At 41.6% G+C, this 17,215-nt stretch overlaps 1 protein-coding gene across 1 annotated transcript in view; it reads right to left on the reverse strand.

Annotated features, from left to right (window-relative positions):
- Window positions 1-600: 600 nt before the first annotated feature.
- The window catches only part of HSH2D (hematopoietic SH2 domain containing), a 30,312-nt gene continuing 13,697 nt past the window's right edge, over window positions 601-17,215 (reverse strand). The window contains exons 3-5 of the mRNA XM_069102124.1: window positions 14,721-14,810; window positions 12,040-12,205; window positions 601-2,319 (exon numbers count right to left, since the gene is read on the reverse strand). Coding sequence (XP_068958225.1) covers window positions 1,687-2,319; window positions 12,040-12,205; window positions 14,721-14,810 — 889 coding nt within the window. The 3' untranslated portion in view covers window positions 601-1,686. The remainder of the gene's footprint in view (window positions 2,320-12,039; window positions 12,206-14,720; window positions 14,811-17,215) is intronic.

The following is a 17,215-nucleotide window of genomic DNA, read 5'->3' on the forward strand; positions in this document are numbered from 1 at the left end:
CATTTTGCTTGATGGGATGTGTGCCAGCTTCTCCGACCTTTCCCTGTGCTCATTTGGCACAAGCCCAACCCATGATACATTAGCACCATTTTGTCATTCTTTCTTGAGAATTACAGCCCTGTCTGTTGAGAAGTACAGGCATGACCCCTGTCTCCTCTGCTTCAGTGGGGTAGGCAACATTGATCACCTGCCTCTGCTGACATCCCAGGCCTGTCACATGTTCCCTTCTTCTAACAGAAGAGTGCTAAAGTAGTTCCAGTTAATTGAGGGGTATGATGAATGAATTCTGGTTAAGCAGAGTAAAGAGATTGGTTTGTAGCTATAGGGGAAAAACAAATGCCCCCCAAACAAAAATATCATCATACCTGAGTGAGTGGAAATATAGAATGTAAGCTGAATTTTTGTATTCTTTATTTGAATTCTTTCTAGTCCTTACGTAGCTTTAGCTGGGAACCGGCAGAGAATCAGTACACTCAAGGTTCTACTTTTCCATACTTCTCCTACCCCCAAGACTATGAAATCACAGGCTCTAATAGCTGGAAAGGACTTTGGAGATTATGTGATTTAAACTCCCACCCCATGCATTAATTCACTTTACAATTCAACTTTAAAAATATTTATTAAATTCTTGTAATATATAAGACACTGTGCTGGGGATACAAAGATAGAAAGGAAGGAAGGAAATATTAAGAATCAATTATGTATAAGGCACTGTGCTTAGTCAGCACTTTGCAAACTTTACAAACATCATCTCCTTTGTTACTCACAACAACCCTGTGAGGTAGGTACTATTATCATCCTCAATTTACAATAGAGTAAACTGAGGCAGCCCTATTCTACTTGCTCAGAGTCACACAACTAGTAAGTGAACTTAGCTCTTCCTGACTTCAGGTCCAGAGCTCAGTCTACTACAGCACCTAGAAAGGAAATAGCTCCTGCCCTCCAGGAATTTACATTCCAGTAGGGGGGCATATAACATGTAGATAGATAAGTAAATCCAACATCCCCAGCAATGTGGTTATCCAGCCTCTATTTGAAGACAGTCAGCAATGGGCAAGTCATTACCCACCCAGAGCAGCCTATTCCATGGCTGGATAACTCTAATGTTAGAAGCATCTTCTTTCATGGGAGTAGAGATGGATACTCCCAGGTGAGGGAACTTCTGCTACTCATACAGGTTTGCACCTTTTCTGCCACTGACAGTTTTAATGCATAGAACATTGAGAGGTTATGATTTGCTAGGTCACATAGCTAGTATGTGGCTTGAATAATTCTGGACTTGAACTCAGGTCTTTTTTTACAAGGATCCCAGATCTGCCTTTCTATTCCTTTCTCTTACTGGTCAAAGTTCTGCTTTCAGGGGCCAAGCAAAATGATTATTGCCTCTTTGCCATGATGATCTTACAGATATTTGAAGACAGAAATTTGATATCCCCACTAAGTCTCTTTTCCAGGCTAAAATTCCTTAGGTCCTTCAACTGATTCTTGTATTGAGGGATTTCTGGTTTCCTTACCAGCTAGTTATTCCCTTCTAGATGCTGTTGAGCTTGTTAATGTCTGTCCTGGGATAGGGTGCCCAGAATTGAACACCATACTCTAGATGTAGGAGCTATCTGTCACCCTAGACCACATCTGGAGTATGGATCACTTACCCTTGTGAGTGACCCTCTGTTTCCTCCAAGGCTCTTAGTACCCTGGAGCAAAGGGTGGTGGTGGATAGTACTCTTCAGGGAATGAGCCCAGCTTAGCACCTTCTGGTCTGGGACTGTCCTGGCATGTAGTTCCTAAGATCACCCCCCTTCTAGGGCCAGGGAAGATGGCTTCCTCAGAAGTTGAAATAGGGGTGGTTGATGTCTCAACCATTTTCCTAGAAGGCAGGCAGAGATCTTGACTCTTGGGGTGAGAGGCGTGTTTTGCAAGTGGAGCTTGTTCAAAAGGATCGGTATATATATTGCTGGGAGGGTTCTGTGATTCCTTCTCTGGATGACTATCTTCCCCCTGGATGGCAGATTCATCTCCCACAAGGCTTGGGCCCCCCCTGATTTGGCTCTCTACATGGTTCCCAGGTACTGCTGAGGAAGGGAAGAGTTTCACATCAGAGAGATGGCCTTTTATTTGCTCTGTTATCTTCTTCCCAGTCTGAGGTAGATTCTTAAGATTCTTCCATATCTTTTGTGGCGCATCATTCAGCAAAGCCTTCCCTGACTCCTGGGAATGTCCTGGGGCTGGTGATTGCTCTAAAGGTTTTACCCACGGCTGGGATGAGGAGTTTGGTCGGCCAGATTTGGTCTTTGTCATTCTTTGAGGTCTTAGGGATACCTGTAAACAGAACTCAGTGTGAGCAGTGACATCACTCTGGGCTAGACCTTGGAAATATTGGAATATTCCACCCCTTCCTCCCCCTTTAAGCATCCTCCCTTGACACAGGATCTTGGTGTGGCCCAGCAGTCTTCATTAGGGCACCCTACTGAGATGACCTCCCTGGACCTTCCCTTAAAATAAAACAAGAGTTGCCTCCTTTGAGGTCTGTCTGTCTTCTTCTGCCTCCTCACTGGTTCTTTCATTCATCTGGAGTAAAGGAAAGTGGCAGGATGGTATAATGGAGAGAATAATGGCTTGGAGTCTGAAGAAGCATGGGTTCAAATCCCACCTCTGCCTTATCCTAGCTGTGTGACCATAGAACTCAACTTGAGAAGACGATCTACAATGGATGTTTCCACTTCCTTTTCTCTCACTCTCTTTTTAACCCTGCAATTTAACTTGGGACCTAATCATTCAGCTGAAACGACTCTTTCTAAAGTTACCAATGGGAGGCGGAGTCAAGATGGTACAGTGAGATCTAGTAGTTTTGCCTTAGCTCCCTCACATCCTCTCCTTATGTTAGCCAAGATTCCACCTTTCCCCAGCCCTTCAAGATTGTATCTGTCCCCTAAGACTGATAAAGAGCTCCATACTGAATTCTGATCAAGAAAGCCAAGAAAAAGTTACAGTGAGTCATTTTGCCAGACTAGAGCAGCTTAGGAAGAAAGATGGAGAGGTCTACAGACACTGGGGTCAGGTTTGGCCAAGAGCACAGTGCCGCAGCAACAGTGGTGCCACAAGCTGGAAGCAGCAGTGGCCTGTGGAGGCAGCAGCAGCAGCAAGGAGCAGTCCAAAGCCCAAGCATGATCACAGGGGACCCTGTACTAGCACTAAGAACAGGAACAGGTGCCATCTGGCAGATCTGTCACTCCTCACCCAGTGCCAGGTCACAGTTCAGGGTGGGGAGGAGTAGTCATTGTTTTGAGGGAGCAGAGGCCCTACCAGAGGTAAGGAGCAAGGAACAAATTTCAGAACTGTGTGTGGCTCTGAGCCCAAGAACAGGGTGGGGACTCATTTCTGACCTTTAGCCTCACACACAAGCCTGCAAGTAATAAATCAGGGAAAGAGACCAAAGCCATGGGGGAAGCCAGCAGTTTAGTTGCTTTGTACCTATAGAACCCCTTGCCCCCTCCCCTTGAGCTACAGGGCTAACTGTGCCCGAGTCTATGAAAAATCAGCCACACACATACAAGCCAACAGATGCAAATTGGGGCAGGAATTTGCAATGAACAGACCTCTCCCAGACCCCCAGACTGAGCTGTGAAACAGCAAAAGTACACAAAACACAGAATAGTGTGAATTTGTACCTTAACGGAGACCTAGCTGTACTGTCAAGGTACCGTCTTCCTTTCTAAATAATCTAAGGCTAAAGAATGAGTGAGTCAAAGAAGAAATAGAAACAATCAATACTTTCACTAAAGAGAATGACAACCATGAGACTATATTCCCAAATTTCTGAGATGCAGCCAAAGCAATACACTGGGGAAAATGTATAAAACCAATAAAATAAATAAACTAGTGGCTAGTTTTATTATGAAAAAAAGAAACAAGAAAACCAAATGACCTGCATCAAAATGAAAATGTTGACTGCATCACCAATGAAGACGAAATTAAAGCAATTAAGTCTTGTTTTGCCCAGCTATATGCCAGTAAAACTGACAAGTCAAGTGAAATGAATTAATACTTATAAAAATATAAACTATTCATATTAGCAGAAGAGGAGATAGAATATTTAAATAACCTTGTCATAGAAAAATAAATTGAATGAGCCATAAAATCCCCAAGAAAAAATCTCTAGGGCCAGATGGCTTTACAAGTAAATGCTACCAAACATTTAAAGAACAATGAACCCCAATACTATATAAACTGGATAAAAAAACAACCAACCCAAAACAAAACAAAACAAAATAACCCCACAGATCTAGGAATCAGGAAACCTAAGCTTTAGATCCAGTTTTCCCATTAACTAGCTTTGGGATTTTGAGTAAGTCATTTCCTCTCCTCTGCACCTGTTTTCTCAACTATAAAAACAGGAGGTCAGAGTAAATTTTCTTTAACACCTCCTCAAAGCTCTGACATTTTAAGTTTTAGGTTCTAAGTTTCCTTCCAACTCTGACATTCTATGGTCTATGTTCTGAGTTCCTTTCTAGGTCTCAAAATTTTATAGTTCAGTCTGACAAAAGAATTCCCCAAGACAGTTTTTTTTGGAGGCAATCAAAATTAAGTGACTTGCCCAGGGTCACACAGCTAGTAGGTGCCTGAGGCTGGATTTGAACTCAGGTCCTTCTGACTTCAGGACCAGCACACTATCCTTTGCACCATCCAGCTGTCTCTGATATATTTTAAAGGACTCTAATGACCAAATAATACATTTTAATAAAGGCACCTCAAAGACTTGACGATTTAAGTCAAAGTAATGAGGTGGAAGGAGGGACATGAAAAGTGGGAAGTGAGTTTTAATGTGGTCAAGAGCAAGAGTATAGACTAGAGGGTCAGCTAGGTGGCAAATGAATAGAGAACTGGCCCTGGAAGCAAGAGGACCTGAGTTCAAATGTGACCTCAGACACTTAACACTTACTAGACATGTGACCTTGGGGAAGTCACTTAACTCCAATTGTCCTGTCTTCTCCTCTCCAAAAATGTAAAAAAAAAAGAATATAGACTAGTATTCTTATATAGAATGGGCAAGGCAGAGGGGAGCCTGGTCTAAACCAAAAGATTGTGAAGGGTCCAGATGAAATGAACTCAGACTAGTTCCTCAACCCTTCTTCCCCTCCCCGCACCCCTGCATCTGTCCTTTACTACCTATGTGATCTTGGACAAGTCACTTAGAATGGGTTCTTCACCTGGAAACCATGAATTTGTTTAAAAAAATTTTTTGTTGCTAACTCTATTTCAATATAATTTATTTCCTGCACTTAAAAACACTATTCTGAGAAAAGTTTGATAGGTTTCACTAGACAGTTGCAGGGGTCCATGACACAAAAAGAGTTTACAAATTCATGATTTACAAACTCCACAAGCCTCAGTCTCCTCATCTGGGAAATGGTAATAAATAATAACTGTAGCACTCACATCAAAGGCTTGTTGTGAGGCTCTTGTGTCTATGTCTATGTCTGTGTCTGTGTCTAAGTCTGTTAATATAAGCACAGCTAGGTGGCGCCATAGAGCATAGAGAGCTGGCCTTGAGTTAGAAAGACTCCTCTTCCTGAGTTCAAATGTGACCTCAGACACTTACTAGCTGTGTGACCCTGGGCAAGTCACTTAACCTTGTTTACCTCAGTTTCCTTATATGTAAAATGAGATAGAGAAAGAAATGGAAAACCATTCTAGGATCTTTGCCAAGAAAACCCCAAATGGAATCATGAAGAGTTTGAAACAACCAAATGATAAAATGTCTATATAATGTGAAATCCGAATTTTGTTTGGTCCTTTCCATTTTGTGATTGTCCTCCATTTTGCTTTGATATAAATCATATGATTATGGGGAATTAAGATGTTGAGACCGTTCTGAGAAATTGAGCTAATGGGTGCTAAGCACAAAATGTTCCATACATTTTGTGGTATGTTCTTATAATAACCACAGAATGTTCCAGGATATATATCCATGGAATAACCACAGGATTTGTAAAGTTCTGAACAATCAGAAGAGAGAATGCCCATGTTACTCAAGACTATGGAAATCGGTCAGTTCCTCATTATTGACTATAAGAATGTTCTGTAAACTGCCAAATGCTGTCCTTGAACCTACTGAGGAGGTCTTCGACCCCATTGATTGGCAGTTGCTAGCCTTGCTAATAAATGGATTTTCTCAGATTTAATTTCAATGGTGACAAGCATGAGATAGATAGATAGATAAGATAGACATAGCTATGTGTGTGTATCACTTAAATTAACATATCCTAAGACGTCATATAGATCATATACATTAGTTGTTGCTACTTGTTATTATAAATCTAGAGGTTGGCACAATTCCTGGTATGGAGTGGGCATTTAATAAATGCTTGTGACTTCTTAACTTGACTTCTAAGTACTGCAATATCAGGATGTGGTTTAAACTAATTTTGGACTCCTTGGTGGTGTGACCTTCAGAGTCTGCAACATGTTATTCCGAAAGTCCTCAGTGGTGGGGACTATCTGAGCTTTTGAGAGTGGATTTAGTTTTTATAGAATGAGGTCAAAATCATTGAGAAGCGAGGGGGTCACAGATTAGAGAGGTTGTAGTATTTGGGGTCAAGTGCACCAGTTATGACTGTGGAATGATGAGATGGATTTTTTTCATGTGGCTTGGAAATGACTCTGAAGGCCTTTCTCTGAAGGTTTTATCTTACTGGCTTTAGACCATCATCTCAGTCTGTCCACATATGTTTTGCAGGCAGCCAAGTGGTATAGTGGATCAAATATTATACTTCCTGACGGAAGACCTGAGTTTGTATCCTGCCTCAGACACTTAGTAGCTGTGTGATCTGGGTATGTCCTTTAATTTCTCTTTGCCTCAATTTTCTCAACTGAAACCATGAAGTAAAGTAACAGCTTCCAGGGTTGTTATGAGGATTAAATGAGAAAAGATATGTATTTGTTGTTCATTCGTTTTCAGTGGTGTCTGACTCTGTGACCCTGTTTGGGGTTTTCTTAGCAAAGATTCTGAAGAGGTTTGCCATTTCCTTTTCCAGCTCTTTTTTAAACAGGTGAGGAAACTGAGGTAAATAGGGTTAAGTGACTTGCCTAGGGTCATACAGATAGTAAATGTCTTAGGCCAGATTTGAATTCAGGTCTTCCTGACTCCAGGCCCAATGTCCTATCCACTGTACCACCTAGCTGCCCCATAATATAAGGTATTGTAGCATTTAAATCCCTCATAGCCTGAAGGATGGGTTGGAATAGGGAGAGACATGAGTCTGGGGGACCAATTAGAAGGCAAGGTTATAGGTTTAAGGACTTCTGTGTAAGATATGACTATGATTTTAGCTAAAATAAGGAGAATGGCTATTAAATCTTTAAAATGTTGATTTGAAGCTTGGCATTGAATCCTTCTAAGAGGCTTTTCATATTAGTATGCCTCCTAGAATTGGGGCTGAGGATAGTGAGTGGGCTGCCATTCCTCGACAGACTCGTGCATGATTTGCCTGTACAAGGAGGCAAATGAATAAGCGAATTGAAAATAAGTAAATTGAAACAGTGGTATATTCCAGTATCCAAGGAGAGAATACTCCCTTCACCCCTCAAGAAAGAAGAGGTAGAAGAAGAACTCAAGGCTCTCCTTTGATGGGAGGGATTTTCTGAAGTTGCCATGAATCAGGGTCTGCAGGGAAGTTGACATCTGGAAACTGAGAGAAGGTTGCATATGAGTCAGTGCAAGGACTTCAGAACAGTAAGTTAGGATGTTCTTCAGGAGAGCTACCACACCTGTCTGGAGAGAAACTCTTGGAGCCCTGAACTGAAGGACACACATTGGAAATATTCAGGCAGTGGCTGGTGACTGATGGAGAGAAACAATAGAGATCAATGGAAAGGCTTAAGTGACCTGCATTTGATCTCATATATTGTCCCAAATCATAGAACCTTGATATCACAATTTTGGAGTTTTTGCAAAGAGTAGAGAAGTGTTCAACAGGACAGAGTCCAGAGTGATGACAGATTTCATCATGAAGAAAAGAAACCCTCCCAGTTAGTCCTGCATGCACATGGATTGTCCAGAGATTAATAATCAAAGGAACAACGAGGTCAGAAGAGGTTAGTGCTATCAAACTATCCCCAGTAAGCTCTGGGATGCTCAATGACAGGGAGCCACATTACTGGACTTGAGAGAGAGGGAAACAGCAGATTAGATATAATGAGCTGCTAGAAGGGGTGGAATTGTCTAGGGAAAAACTTGACTGCATTGAGAGAACTACAAGAGAGAAAAATAACTTCCAAAACATCTATTCAATGGGAAGAGACTGGACTTTGCAAACTACATGCCAGTGAGCTTGCCTTCAAATCCTAGTAAAATTCTAGGATGTTATTAAACAGATGGCTAATGAATATCTAAAAAATAAAGCAGTGATCTTAAATTTAGAAAAAGTATGGCTTCATCAAGAGCAGGTCATGATGACACCAAGGGAGGAGATGCTCATTGATTGGCTAAACAAATTCTGCTATATGAATGTAAAGGAATATTATTGGGCCATTAAAACTGGTGCAAAGGTACAACCTCAGAGAAATGTGGGAATTCTAATATGAACTGATGCCGAGGGAAGTGAACAGAACCAGGAGAGCAATCCACATCTTGATAGAGATGATGGATTCATGGGGAAGAATTAGACTTTTTTCTTTTTTGCACACAACCAGTGCAGGAATATATTTTCTTTGTGCATATTTGTTACAAGGTCGTTTATTGTTGTCGTTATTTTTTCTCAATGGGTTGGGGGGAAGGGAGAGAAAAAAATTTGTTCAGTCATTTTCAGTTGTGTCTGACTCTTCATGACCCCATTTGGAATTTTCTTGGCAAATTTACTGGAGTGATTTGCCATTTCCTTCTCTAACTCATTTTTACAGAGGAGGAGCCTGAGGTAAACAGGGTTAAGTGACTTGCCCAGGGTCACATAGCAAGTAAGTGTCTGAGGACAGATTTGAACTTGGGAGGATGAGTCCTCCTGACTCTAGCCCAGCATTCTATCCACTGTGGCACCTAGCTGCCCCAGGAAGGAAAATAGAGTTTTTTTTAATTGAAGAAAATTAAACCAAAAGGGCATCTTAAAAAATAAACGATAGGTCAATGCTACCTAACCTTATGTCCTTCTTGGATAGAGCCACTAAACTCATTCTTCAAGAGAATGCAATAGAGAACTTTTGGTCTAGATGTAGTTTTTACCTGTATTTTATCAAATTGTTTGATGAAGTATCTCATGTTATCCTTGGGAACAAGGTGGAGAGAAGGGAGCTAGACTATGGTAAAGTTAGAGGGATTCAGAGCCGGTTCAAGGGTTGGGGAACCTGCAGCCTTGAAGCCACATGCGGACCTCTAGGACCTCAAGTGCAGCCCTGTGACCGAATACAAACTCCACAGAACAAACCCCCTTAATAAAAGGATTTGTTCTGCAGAAGGTCACAGGTTCCCCAACCCTGGGCTAGATTCAAAGAGACTAACAAAGAAATTAATGATTTCATACCAACTTGGAAGGACTCCAGTTGAGTGGCTCAGGGATCTGCACTTGGTTCTTTGCTGTTGACCAGTTTACTCAATAATTTGGAAGAAATAAAAATTTATCAAATTTGAAGCTGACTCAAAGCTGGGAAGGAAAGCTATGGCTTTGTATGGTAGAATTAGCATTTAAAGGGCTCTTGGCAGGCTACAAAATTAGGCTGAATCTCATTGAGGTGTAATTTAATAGGGATAAATATAAAGCTTTATACTTGGTTCAAGGAATAAACTTCACAAGTCAGTCAGTCAGTCAATTATCCTTTACTGAGAACTTCCTATGTGCCAGGAAATGTGCTAAGCACTGAGGGTACAAAAAAGGAAAAAGATAGTCCCTGATCTCAAGGAACTCACTTTCTAATGGAGGAGGAAAATATATAAATAACTAGTTACATACAAGTTGTATAGTATAGATGGAGAATAACGTCAGAGGGGAAGGGACAGGCAGCTTAGAGAATAAAGGAAGGCATCCTGTAGAAGGTGAACTTTGAGCTAAGTCTCGAAGAAAGTCAGGGAATCTAGGACGTAGAAGTGAGGAGGGAGGGTATTTCAGGCACAGAGATAGCATGCCTTTATGCAAAAGGATAGAGATGGGAGGTGCAGTATTGAGTTCAAGGAATAGCAAGAAGGCTAGTGCAGCTAAATTGTGGAATGTATGGAAGGGAGAAGAGTGTAAGAAGACTGGAAAGGTAGGAAGGGCCAGATTATGAAGGTCGTTGAATGCCACATTGAGGACTTTATACTTGATTCTGGAGGTAATAGGGAATCACTAGTGTTTACTGACTTGGAGATGGCATATGGTCAGACCTACACTCTGGGAAAATCATTTTGGCACGTGATAGGAGGATGGATCGGAGTGGGGAAAGACTTGAGGCAGAGAGACCAACCACAAAGCTATTGTAGTTGTCCAGGGGTGAGATGAAGAGGGCATGAACCAGAATGAGTGGAAAGGAGATGTATACAAGAGATGTGGTGAAGGTAGAAGCAATGAGATTTGGCAATAGATTGGAAGAATGGGGTGAGTAAAGTGAGGAATTGAGAATGGCAGTGAGGTTATGAGCCTGGGTCATTGAAGGGAAGGTGGTACTCTCAATAGTAAAAGAAAACTTCAGAAGAATGGAGGCTTGGGAAGGAAAACGATGAGTTCTGTTTTGGACACATGAAGTTTGAGATGCTTACAAGATATCCAATTTGAGATGTTCAAGTGGATACAGCACTGGGCTAGGAATCAGCAAGACTCATCTTCATGAGTTCAAATCTGACCTCAGACACTTACTAGCCATGACACTGGGCAAATCAGGTAACTGTTTGCCTCAGCTCCCTCACCTGTAAAATGAGCAGTAAAAGGAAATGGCAAACCATTTTAATAACAACGAGAGAAATGATTATATACTAACCAATGATTTGGGGAGTTTCACCCTTTTTCTAAAGTCCTGATTTTAAAAGTTCATTCTCTTGAAGGACATTGCTGATCATGAGATTGGGCTCTCTTCTTCAGACCTCACTCAGATGGGGGCAGCCATTGTGCTCTGCTGAACTTTGAGAAGGCATAAATTCTTTGAATACATTGCCCAAGGGCCGGGAGTTAGAAGTGGGATGACATAATCAAAGTTCAGGTCCAGTCTCTCATTGTAATATTCATTCTCTCATTATTTGTTAGCTAATCAGAGTTAATTGCTATCCTTTTGAACACTCCTCTTTCAAAAGGACATATAAACCATCAACCTGACACCATGATGATCTTTGGTCTAAGAGAGAGATGACCAAATGACCATCCTTTTACTAAAATGTTGGCATTATTAATAAAATGATTAAATTACCCAGAAATTATGTCTCTCAAGCCTTTTTAATTGCCACAACAAGAAGAATTATTCCACCCTACGATCACAAAACCCTAGAATTACTGAACTCTAGAATTATAGAGGTAGTTAAGTGGGGCAGAGGATGGTGTATTGGACTTGGAATCAGGAAGGTCTGAGATCAAATCCTGCCATCCCTTCAGTCACCCAAGCTCGCAGCCATTTACTTGCTGTGTGACCCTGGGCAAGTCATTCAACCTTTCTCAGCCTTATTTTTCTCATCTGTACAATAAGAACAGTACTAGCCCCTACCTCCAAGGATTGTTGTGGGTATAAAATGACATACCGTATGTTGAGTGCTTTGTAAACATTAATGCACTATGTAAATGTGAGCTATTATTATGCTAGTCATTAGTCAGCTAGATTAATCCCTGTGTATGGCTGCTTCTCCTACATATGTTTGGTGGTAACCAGCAGAATTGGAATACATGGTCAGATCTGTAAGGAATACTTTCTGGTGGTATCTTCAGATATTTTGCCAGGAAATGGAGTAATTCTACTATCAATCTCATTCTGCCTGCAAGTTATTGCTCATGCTTCTGGCTTCTGGGAAGGGAGAGCCTTGGCCAGTTTTGTCTGCCAGTCAGGTGGCAGAGAGTCCCTGCAAAGACCCTCTACCCAGAGCCCTCCCCTCCTTACCTGGCTACATGGCTGAGTTAGCAGCTCCTTGTAGGGCTTTAGGGGATTTTCCTGGTGGTAGTTCACCAGATCCACTAATGTTGAGTGGACTCTCTCTTCTCCAGGGATCATCAAGCAGCCATTAGCCAAAAGAGTGATCATGAAGTGGCGGCAGCAGTCCTGGGCTCTGAGGAGAAGAGACCACGATTCAGGTAAAGTTTCTATGTGTGGAGGGTGATTGGGGTGAGCAGAGCTATATCAGAGCTCAGGGCTGGGGATAAGAATGGAAACTAGTCTCTCCTAAATCCAAATCTGACAGATGGGAGAGGACTGGTCCTCTTTCTCTGAGAGAATGTAACAAAGTCATCAGGCCTCAGTTCTTAACCACAGGCAAGGCATCACTCCTAGTGGGGGAAGAGGGAAAAGACAAAGTCAGGAAGGAGAGTATCCAGGGAAAAGTGAGGAAAGAAGGAGAAAGGTTTGGGAAGGCAGATTTCCTAATGAAAAAGTCTGTTTTATTAAGTAATCAAAATCAGTGATAGCTCTCTGAATCAGAACCCAACTCTTTATTTATTTATTTTTAAGTAATTCCTACAGAACTGGGACTGGGCATCATTCCCATGGAGAAAGACTTTTCTGAAATAATTATCAGCATAAACCCCAGGGAAAACAAGACTGTCAAGTACTTGCATATAAATAATTAAGGTTTAAAATATGTGTTCTTACTATTCACTAAAGCAGATCCCTGGAGAAGGAATGGCAAACCACTCAGTATCTCTGCCAAGAAAACCTCAGATGGGATCACAGAGTTGGACACAACTGAAATAATGGAACAGAAAATGGCTCCATTAGCTATCCCTGGAACTTAATAAACCAAGATCTCCCTCCCTCACTACCAATCTCCTATAGATGTTGTCACGCTGTTATTAGACTGTAAGCTTACCTACATCCTGACAGGGATGTGATAGATGGGGGAGTGCAGAATGGGGGCACAGCATTGGGGGATGCAGAATGGGGGTGCAGCATAGGGGGTACAGAATGGGGGTGAAGCATAGGGGGTATAGAATGGAGTGCAGCATGGGGTGGTGCAGAATGGGGGCACAGCATGGGGGTGCAGAATGGGGGGAATATTTTTTGGACATAGCCAACACAACAATTTCTTTTGCTTGACTTTGTATATTTGTTACAAGGCTTTTGTTTTTGTTTTTAAATGGGAGGGGAAAAGAAAATAGTTACAAAGAATAAAATGAAGTTTAATGTCCCCCCCCCCCATCCCAAACCAAAATAAACAAAGCATGTAAGCTCCTGGAGGGAAGGGATTGTTTTTGCATTTGTATTTGTATCTTTGGCACAGCACAGAGCTTGGCATGCAATAATTGTTTAAATCCTTATTCATTCATTGAAAGTTTTGTCCAGATCTTTAACTGGAATTCCTTGTGTGTTACAGAATTCCCTGGAGAAATTTCCCATGCCCTTTACATGGCAGGGACTCCAAAGAATTTTCATTCAGTACAGTTTGGTTTCTCACATGAAGAGGAGAACAACCATTTATTAAATTCCTACTATGTTCCAGGCACTGGTCTAAGCACTCTAGCAATATGATTTCATTTGATCCTTAATATAGAAGATGACCTCTAAGCAATTACAAATCCCGAGACCCTGTTGAGAGTAGACTTTCCCTCTGAGAAGGAACACTTGATTTTTCTTTGCTTTGTTGTCTTTATGTTTAAGACCTTTGCAAGCACTAAGACAGGCAGAAACCTATGAGAAAGATAGTATGTCTGTCTGTTAAATTGTGAAACCACGTATTTGGACATGAGTGTAATCTCTGCAGGCATGGACCCTCAGGGAAGAATGTTAATTTCAATTAATCAATTAGTACACACTTATTAAGCTCCCACTATGTGCTAGGCACTGTGCTAAGTGCTGGGAATACAAAAAAAGCATAATTTCTTCATTGTTTAAAAAGTGGACTACATGAACTTTGATGTGACTTTCTTCACTTAAACAGGTCCAGAAGTTTACACAACTTATTTAAAGTTGTAAATTGACAACTAATTCAGACTTGGCTCTCTTATATGCAAATATGAGGAATTAGAAGGAATTTATTCCTGCCCCACCTTCTCCCCCTCTCCCCCAATAGAATATGTTAAACTCAGTCTTTCTTGTATTACGAATTAGTATATGAATGAATTAGTAAGGACCGCTAAGTGGCACACTTGGATATAGCACCTGGTCTGGAGTCAGGAAGACTTCATCTTCATGAGGTCAAATCTGGCCTCATAGTTCCTAGCTGTGTGACCCTGAGCAAGTCACTTACCCCTGTTTGCCTCAATTCCTCATCTGTAAAATAAGCTGGAGACAGAAATGCCAAACCACTCCAGTATCTTTGTCAAGGAAACCCAAATGGGGTAGTGAAGAGTGGTACACGATTGAAAAAGACTGAAAATATCACAGGATCAGAGATCATAATAAAGCTGGAAAGGGTCTCAGAAGTCACTTAGTCCAACCCCCCATTTTACAAACAAGGAAATTGAGGCCCATGGGTATTAAATGGCTTTGCCACCATCATATAGATTAAAAATGAAAGAACTGGCATTTGAATTTAGGTCTTCAGATTCCAGCTAGATACTATTGGCTTATTATATACCACACTGGGTCTGGAAGGGAGGGATCTGTTCCTTCCTGTTCTGTCTACTTACCTGTAGGACAGTGTGTAGCCCACATGGTTCAGACTTTCACGTACTAGGAAACATCCCAGAAGTTTCTTCTGGAGCAAATTTTCTGCGGCTCTAGAACAATAAAAAACAAGCCTGAAATGATGCCAGGACTCAATCAAACTTTGTCTACTTATTTAGAGAGACCACCTCCCACCCAACAAACCTGGGAAAGTTTCCAAACAATTCTCCACCAAGGACAGCACCCTCCTCCCTTCCCTCCCCCATTAAAAAAAATCTTGTAAACTTTTGTTTTCTCCAAACCTCCCTTCCTGCCCCCACTTCAAGGCTCTCTAATCTCTAAATTACAAAGGTGAAGGGTCTTCAGAGGCCATCTAGTCCAACCTGTGTGGGACAGTAAAGACCCTTGCCCAAATTAGACTCAGAAGCTTCTTAAGGCAGAAAGCAGAAAAGAATTTATTATGATCTCATGAGAAAAGGCATCCTCAATCCGACAAAGGGCCAGAAGGGAGAAGCCTCGTACAGAAGGCAAAAGCATGATTATAAAGCCCTAACATGGGAATTCCGCACCCTCTCAACTATCCCACCTTACCATTGGTTGATAAGGCAAACTCACAATCTTCTCGTTAATGCCAACCAATCGGCACAAAGCAATCTCAATTCATTACCATAATTATTACTAATGAGGCTCTAATTTTGTTAAATAACATACATAATACATGAGGTCCTCTAAGCAAGTGCAGTAACAACCCCAGAATACTGAACCCCCTTCAGTCCAACCTAGATGAGCCCTTATCTGGGCCTGAGTGTCCCAAGGCTGCTGTCTGCTTTCTGATTGATCAAATCCACCTGCTGCTGCCAGCTCCTTTTATTCTACATTATTTCATTTTTAGCATTACCTAGGAGTTCTCTGGGAACTGGGAACCCAACTTCCTCCCAAGGCTACTGCCTCAACTCTTCCCAAGGCCTGGTACTTTTTCTTAGTAAGTCTTGTTTCAACAATTCTTGCTGTTCTGTAGAAACTTAACCCTTTGCTACCTCTCACACTATCATTCCTTTCCCCAAACTAAAAATACCTCTAATTTGGTCTCAACAGTTAATGCAGTCAATTGTATTAATACCCAATAGCTCTTACATTACCTTGAAATACACAGTGACATATATATATATATATAGGGAAATGATACCGAACTTAGGTACAAAGTATAAGGAAGAAATAAGAATGTGTATAGGATGTTCAGAATGGGGAAACTTCACTGCAAGCTGTCCCTCACAAATCCCTGCCAATGCTGAAATCTCCTACTCATCACGCAAAAAAACTGATCAAGTGTCCTTTTGGAAGAACTCTGATAACAGAGAATTCACTACTTTATTGAATTGCTGGGAAGTTTTAATTGTTAGGAAGTTCTTTGATCAGACATTTGTCAATCTTCAACTTCCCTTATGTGTATGCTCACAGAAACAGTCTAATTTGGGGGCAGTTGATTAATTTGTTTCCTCTTCTTTAGGCTAAGCATGCCCCCATTGCTTTAGGCTGGGTAATGACCTGACGGGAATCCAGGAACTGATATTTCTTTTTTTCTTTGCCTTTTTTTGGGGGGGGGGCAATTGGGGTTAAGTGACTGCAAGGTCACAGGGCTAGTTTTTTGTGTTGTGTCTGAGGCTGTATTTGAACTCAGATCCTCCTGACTTCAGGGCCGGTGCTCTATTCAATGCGCCACCTAGCTGCCACCCCCCCCTTCCAGTTTTGAGGCTCTATGTATATAACATTCTACCTATAACAGCTGCTGGTTTGATGGTCCTAAGACTCAGGAGGGACCTCTTAAGACTAACTTTTCAGTACGCATTTTGGAATATGACAGGACAGGGTTGGACTACTCTTGGTACATGTGGATGTGCAGGAGGATGCCTAAATGATGTAAAGGGGAGGCATTTTGAAAGGTCTGCTGTTTAAAAGTATCTCTTATCACTGGGCTATCACAGTACCAGGAATTCCATTATTAGTGCTTCTGGTTATAGCATTCCATACCATTGGTAAAATACCTGTGGCCTCTGAGAGTGGGACACTGAGTATGGTGTTAATTTATTAGGCTAGACTTCTAAGGTCCTAAGTATTGATGGGAGTGACAGGGAAGGTCCAGTTGTGGAAGTTTGCTCAGGAAAGAATGTCTGAGTAGAGATGACAAGGGAGAAGTGATGCTGAAAGAGGCTTACAGAGAATTATCTGACAATTGCACCATGTGCCATGGTGATATATAATGCCTACTTCAGCTAACCCTAGAGGATTTGTTTGTCCTTCTTTTCAAAGGGGACCAATGACATCAAGGGTGATGTCTTGACTTTTGAGTGAATTGGAGTGAGGTGAAGCAGAGTTGCACAAAGTCATCAGACTCACTCTCTCTTCTGGAATTATCAAAGTCCAGTGGCAAGACAAAAGTCAGGACAACTGGCAATGGTTTAGATGCAGTGGATGACCTTGGTGTCTTTATGCCTGACCAAGCTCTAAGCGTTCCATTCTG

This window comes from Petaurus breviceps, unplaced genomic scaffold (assembly GCF_028583685.1).
Source record: "Petaurus breviceps papuanus isolate PSGF00001 unplaced genomic scaffold, PetGlider_PUasm1.0 523, whole genome shotgun sequence".
NCBI lineage: Eukaryota > Metazoa > Chordata > Mammalia > Diprotodontia > Petauridae > Petaurus > Petaurus breviceps.